Genomic DNA, 6450 nt, shown 5'->3' with positions numbered 1-6450 from the left:
AAGTGGTCATACAAGGAGCAACAAAACCGCTGTATGGTGTCTCCCATATAACTTAAAAATAGTCATACAAGGATAAGACAAATATGTGTGGTAACCTTTACATCACTGAGTCCTTGATGTATGAAATTGTGGTATGATATGTTCCCAACATAACATTCACTTTTTTAATTTTAATTTTAATATAAACCAACTTATTTTGCTGCAACTTAATTTCACGTTTTTATGCCTTAAGACTTTTTCACAGTCGTAGTTTAAAGTCTCTTTATAATTGTAGTCCTAAGGTTTTTGGCAGAGATTAATATTTGCCCATTCTAATTATCTGCAAAATACATCAAATTTAATCGCATGTGAAAATAAGTTGAGTTAATAGTAACATACACTGGAAATGTACATATTTTAGCGGTTATCTCATTCTAGAGCTTTTTACATCAGTATATCTGAGCTAAAATATATTTGGCTAATCTATTTCCAGTTCGTTATTTATATATAGCCATTAAATGATTACATGAACTCATCATTGTACAAAATTGTTTTAGCATTAAAATTTGGTTACGCCAAAATATGTACAATACATTTACAGTTTATCAGTATGTAGTATGTAGCGGCACTAATACAGAGTTATCTCCCTTACCTCTTACTAGGTTCCTCCTCATTACTGCTCCGTGGGTGAATTAAACAAACAAAAGACAATTTTCATTTTTTTTTTAAATAAATATTTTATTGAACTATGGAAAACCATCCATAATTTCCTATTTTATTACAAAAGAAAAACTGACCCCATACATTGAACTGATGTTTACCAGTTCATCCGTAAACAAAGTCTTGTCATGGTAGAATTTTAATTCTAACACGTTTCACCTTCTACCACAGAAAACCATTAGCTTATAATTCCAAAGTTCAAACAATACAGTTATCTTCACTGACATATATAACTCTACAGTTGTCTTGGTGAAATATTCTGAATATTATAGCAAAAGGGTAAATATTTGTCTCTTAAAAAAATGATGTAATAGAAATTGAAAAATCTCTACCATGCTGTTTCCAGAATAAATGTATAATTGTAAAATCAGTTACAAATGGTAGTAGCATATGTGATAACGACAATCTCAGCAAGTCTATAAAATTAAATAATGATGATAAACAAGGTACAATCATATGTACAAATGGGATTAGGTTATACACATAGTCTCTATTACTTCTTTAAAACATAAAGACAACTGCGTGAAAAATGTTTAAACTCCCAGACACACGTAACAGCATAAACACTATGGTCGTGAATACATGTAGCACCTAAAAATTTCTGGGTTATCTCCCTTGAATAAAATTGCCTAGTATCTGCTGTAATTACCTCAGGTCCTCCGTAAAATAATGTGAATCTAAAATACATAACTTTTTCAAACCATTAAATCTTAAAATTGTAAGGTTTAAATGACTACAATACTGTTTAGTAATAAATTATTTAATTGTAAGAAAATGATAATTATTAGGATTTGTGTAAAATCCTGAATAGCTAGATCAAACATATAAAAAAAAATCCTGGGGGGGGGGGGGGAGGGAATAAATCACAGTTACAAATAAATACATAAGTTATGACATACAGGGAAAGTGTAATGATATTCACATTGGAGATGAATTATAAATGTACATCCTGAGGAACACATGGTTTAGCTAGAGCAGAAACTATGAAAAACTATAAAAAGTTCTGCTAAAACTGGTATGAAATTGAAACATTTTTTGTTTTCAATAAATTTGAATTAAATCTTCTGATGAACAAATGAAACCTTCAGCAGTACAGTTGTTTGGGAAAAAAAATCTTTTATTTTATTATACATGCATGAAACTTTCATGGTATCTATGAGATTACCCTTTGTGAAAATAAAACAATGGTAGGAGAATTATCATTGATCAGCAATTAGGGATTAAAACACCTAATAATAACTCTCTCTGGTGTTTCATGTTAAACATGAAAGATGGGTAAATTAGCTGTTTGAAACTATCAACAACAAATGAGTGCTGCAATACAACATTAAATCTAGCACTATTTGGGATCAGAGACTTTAACATGTTAACGTAAGCTTAACAAGGAAGGGAACGCGACAGTGAATAATAAACTATGAATCCTCAACACTCTATATTTTTACAAATAATGCACATAGTAATCTGAATACATGTTAAAGTGATTTATATATATAACAGTTCCATGTAGTACTCTTCCATCTGTGTAATATTTTTATACACATTTAAGATTTACAAGAAAAACACACTGAAAAATTTGTCACTCACACGCAATCATACACTTAAATACTTGTGTATTCACATTACGCAGCCCAATCATAACTGGTATAAGAAAATGGAGTCAAGCTTAGCCAATCACAATTGTTGTAAGTGGAGTCACTCTTAGCCAATCACAATTGTTGTAAGTGGAGTCACTCTTAGCCAATCACAATTGGTGTAAGAAAATGGAGTCTCATACCGGTAATTAACCAATCACAATGCTTGTAAGGAACTCCTGTGACTAGACTTGGGAATCACACTTATATACAGTAATACATCTACCTACAGCCTTTCTCCAAGGTATCTCTAGTATTTACCCCAAGGTATCTCTAGTATTTACTCCAAGGTATCTCTAGTATTTACTATCAAAATGAATCAATTGCATTGGATATATAATACAGTATTAATTAACAATTCCATAGCTACCCATTCACACACACACTGGGTAATTATTCAGTATTATAAACAATTACTGAATATAACTTTGAAACTTAAATAGAAATCTAATATTTTTTTTAACTTCTCTTGAATTTCATGTATTCTGATATTTGATTTTTGGATGCAAAGTATTGCACATTGATTTATCTACTTTCTTTTATCTACTTATATCTTGAGGAAACTTCTTAGAATATTGGAATGGAAACTATATTTTTGTGTAGATCTTCATCTAATGACATTTGAGATAATTATGTAATAGTTAAGTCGATTTAACCTTAAATAACATTGTGCCTTAATCAAATGAATTACCTGTAGTTACCATGGGTTACGGGAAGATAATTCACATGATAAACTTTGAAGATTTTTTTTTCATTTAGATCTGCTGAGCATTCCACTTTCAAAATCACACATTATAAAAGCTCAAATTAAACAGCCAATCATATCTATCCAAAACATAAGCTTCATGCCACATACCATATATGGGAAAAATCTTACCCAAACCAAATAATGTAAAACTCGGCATAACCATATAAGGGAAAAATCTTACCCCCAAAAAATAATGTGAAACTCGGCATAACAATATAAGGAAAAAAATCTGTCCTCAACCCAAACTGAATATTTTCAAACTGCATCACTAAAGTCTACTATAGATAGGATTGAGCTCTAAAATGCACATCTATAAGCCCAAGTCCAAAAGGTACTATAGATTTGTTATCAATTGAGAAAAAAATCAAATGCATTCAAATATACCCCTCATGATCATAGGGTCCAAAAGAAAGAATTGTATTTGGACTTACTTGTAAATGATAAGTAACATTTAGAGATCTCTGCTTGAATATTTATAAATGAAAAAAAAAATCATACTTTTGCCAGGAAGTTTTGAAGGCTAATAAGCCCCCCCTTGTCAGAAAAATTCCAAAAATGGAATTACGAAATTGGCTGTTGATGGAAAAAGGTGCAAATAGAAACAAAATATTTAAAACAGAGATCACATTGCATATTTAGGGCCAAAATATCAGGGCCCTGATCAAGCACATTGATAGGCCCCGATTAAGCATTTTACAATATGAACCTTTTGACTTTAAAGTTCTGCTGTCACCAAAGCAGGTGGATATTGGGAAAAGGATGGCCTATTGATTGATCAGTCTACAAATTTACTGTCAAAACTCTTTTCTTTTTTCTATAATATTTTCTGTTTTTGAATATCATAGTTATCTCCCCTTATGGGGAGTTTTTTTAATGTGAATGAACCTTGCATTGTTTTCTCTATAAATATGTCATTGCGCTTACAAATTGTCCAGCAATCCTACTCACAAGGGCAAATAACTCTGTTATGTGCAAATATAGAATAAAATTTCATGTATTTTTGAATAATTGAAATCTACTGTGTTAAAATCTTTGATTTACACATGTTTTGATTTAAAATTTTTCTCTTGTAATACATAATCATGAAATTATTCAATAATATGACTGACCAATCATAACCCTTGTTGTACAATGTTGATAGCTATACAATATTGCGAAGCTCAAGTGATATTACAAATGCTGTGCAAAGGTAGACAATATCAATAGTATTCAATATCGAATATGGTGGGGAAAGATGACAACATTCGCATATGATATTTAAATCACCTTTTATACTTTTAATGTTAAATGAGTTTGAGTCTATTTATACCTACATCCTACAAACAACCTTCACCTTGGGTTTATAACTCGCCTTCACCTACAAAATTGGAAGGTGAGAATCTCGACTAAAGGGGATCTACAGCTCTAAATCACATCCACAACATTGAGGCATGAAAAGTTCATGACTCATACATAATCATGAACTGAGCATACCTTTAATAAGATCTTTACACCCAAACTAATAGGTCAAAGGTCATCAATTCATTGGGATGTCCTAAAATAAAACTTTTGTGTCAATGAAGCAACAATGCTGATATGAAATTGTATATGTTAAAAACTTTCATTCCTTTACATTTGAACTTTGATATATATTTTTTTATTTGAATTGGTATACAGATACTGACTACTGACCATATATTTAACTAGATTCTTGCTGTCTTGGTGTTAATATACACCTTGGCATATATACCGGGCTAATACAATTAATGTGACATCTCTATTGGGCAAGCATTTCTATTTTCCAGTGAGGATTTCCAAGTGTCTTTTTCCGATTAATACATTTTCTTTCAGTGTATAACAATAATATTCCAATTTAATGATATCTATTACAATCAATTCAATGACGCATGTATTTTCATTTGAAGAGGTCCTTTAGGGTATTCTGAGTTTTGTCTTCAAGAGCATATGAGTTATGTCCCTTAGAACATTTTGAGTGAATTATGTCCCTTAGGCATTCTGAATTGTCCTTTTAAAGGACATTCTTAGTTCTGTCCCTTAGAACATGAGTTTTGCCACTTAGATCATTTGGATTATCCTTTAGACCTAAGTTATGTCCCTTTGAACATTCTATTGTCCTTAGCACACTTTGAAGTCCAACTATGTCCGAGATTCATGCGTCCCCGTCCTGATTGAGTTGTTGTGGAGGCACCTGTTATATAGAGAGTTAACTTTACCAGAAACGTTCACCAAGGCCAAGGCCATTGAGATGACCTTCACAATTATTAATTGATATGATATTTAGTGACGTTATCAGGATCATTTTACAATTCCAAATAATTAAGATTATATAGAGTACTGAAGTGTAAACAAATTTCTTTTTTACTTTTCCATCTGCTCCTTGATTATTATTGTTTTTAAATGATTAAGTTACAAATTATATTCTTGTTTACTTGAAAGATGAACTTCCGTCTAAATTTTTGTAGATTGATGTCTTTTAACTCTCAATACATTATTTTACATCTGGTCTAGATTACTTAATGACTATTCATTAATACCACACCATTTATACCAGGGGAAAGGGACACACAGTACACCACTCATGCAGGGGAGACAACCAACCATGCCATATCACTTTTAGGTCTCACTACACCAAACATAACATACAATTAAAGCAACAAACAATACTCAAATAATAAAAAGATACAAATAAAAAAGTTGCTTCTTAAAGCAAAGAAAAAATGAAATCAACAACAAAGTTATGTAATATTCTTGATTGGAATATGTATTCTGTGATTGTTCTCATAAAGTCTCAATTAACAATTAAGTGAGAATGAATTATAATAAACAATTGAGTACAAGAAAAAAATTCTAAAATGGGTTTGAATAAGAATGAACAAATTACTATTTCAGTCAAGAATATCAGTACAAATGGAAATGTATGTTGTTTGTTATCTTTGAGACAAGTTCAACGTACAAATCCGAACACAATTACATATCACTGGAATTCAAAGTCCTCCTCTGCACACAGGAATCTCGTAACCATGGCATCATTGCATGCTTCCATTTTGGCCTTAAAGAATATCACGTAAACAGTTCCTAATGACGTCTAATAGCACCGTGTTAAATAGGTTACATAAAAAAAGGCAGCTACCGATCGATGAATATTATTAACAATGCTGGGAATTCAGGGAGTGTTTTAATTGGTCGGTAGGAATCACATGACATGTCACATATAACATGGCATTCACAGAGCGGATTCGACACTTGACGTGGAAATGTCGTGGCTACTAAAGCTGTCCAGACTTGTCGAGTCACTATCCTGGCTTTGAGCGCTGCTCGAACCATTAGCAGCCTCCTGTAGGCGCATGATCATGTTAAGCTGAAATAAGGGGA

At 31.7% G+C, this 6450-nt stretch overlaps 1 protein-coding gene across 9 annotated transcripts in view; it reads right to left on the bottom strand.

Annotated features, from left to right (window-relative positions):
* Window positions 1-690: 690 nt before the first annotated feature.
* LOC138326489 (neuron navigator 2-like) overlaps window positions 691-6450 on the bottom strand; it is a 458029-nt gene continuing 452269 nt past the window's right edge. For 8 of the 9 annotated variants that reach the window (XM_069272611.1, XM_069272590.1, XM_069272595.1 and 5 more), the window contains one exon: window positions 691-6436. In XM_069272611.1, the coding sequence (XP_069128712.1) occupies window positions 6302-6436 (135 nt within the window). In that variant the 3' untranslated portion in view covers window positions 691-6301. The remainder of the gene's footprint in view (window positions 6437-6450) is intronic. The other variant, XM_069272601.1, reaches the window with a different exon arrangement.

The sequence above is a fragment of the Argopecten irradians genome, chromosome 1 (assembly GCF_041381155.1).
Source record: "Argopecten irradians isolate NY chromosome 1, Ai_NY, whole genome shotgun sequence".
Taxonomy (NCBI): Eukaryota; Metazoa; Mollusca; class Bivalvia; order Pectinida; family Pectinidae; genus Argopecten; species Argopecten irradians.
Note: the sequence above shows the minus strand (reverse complement) of the source record. Positions and strands in the feature narration are given on the sequence as shown.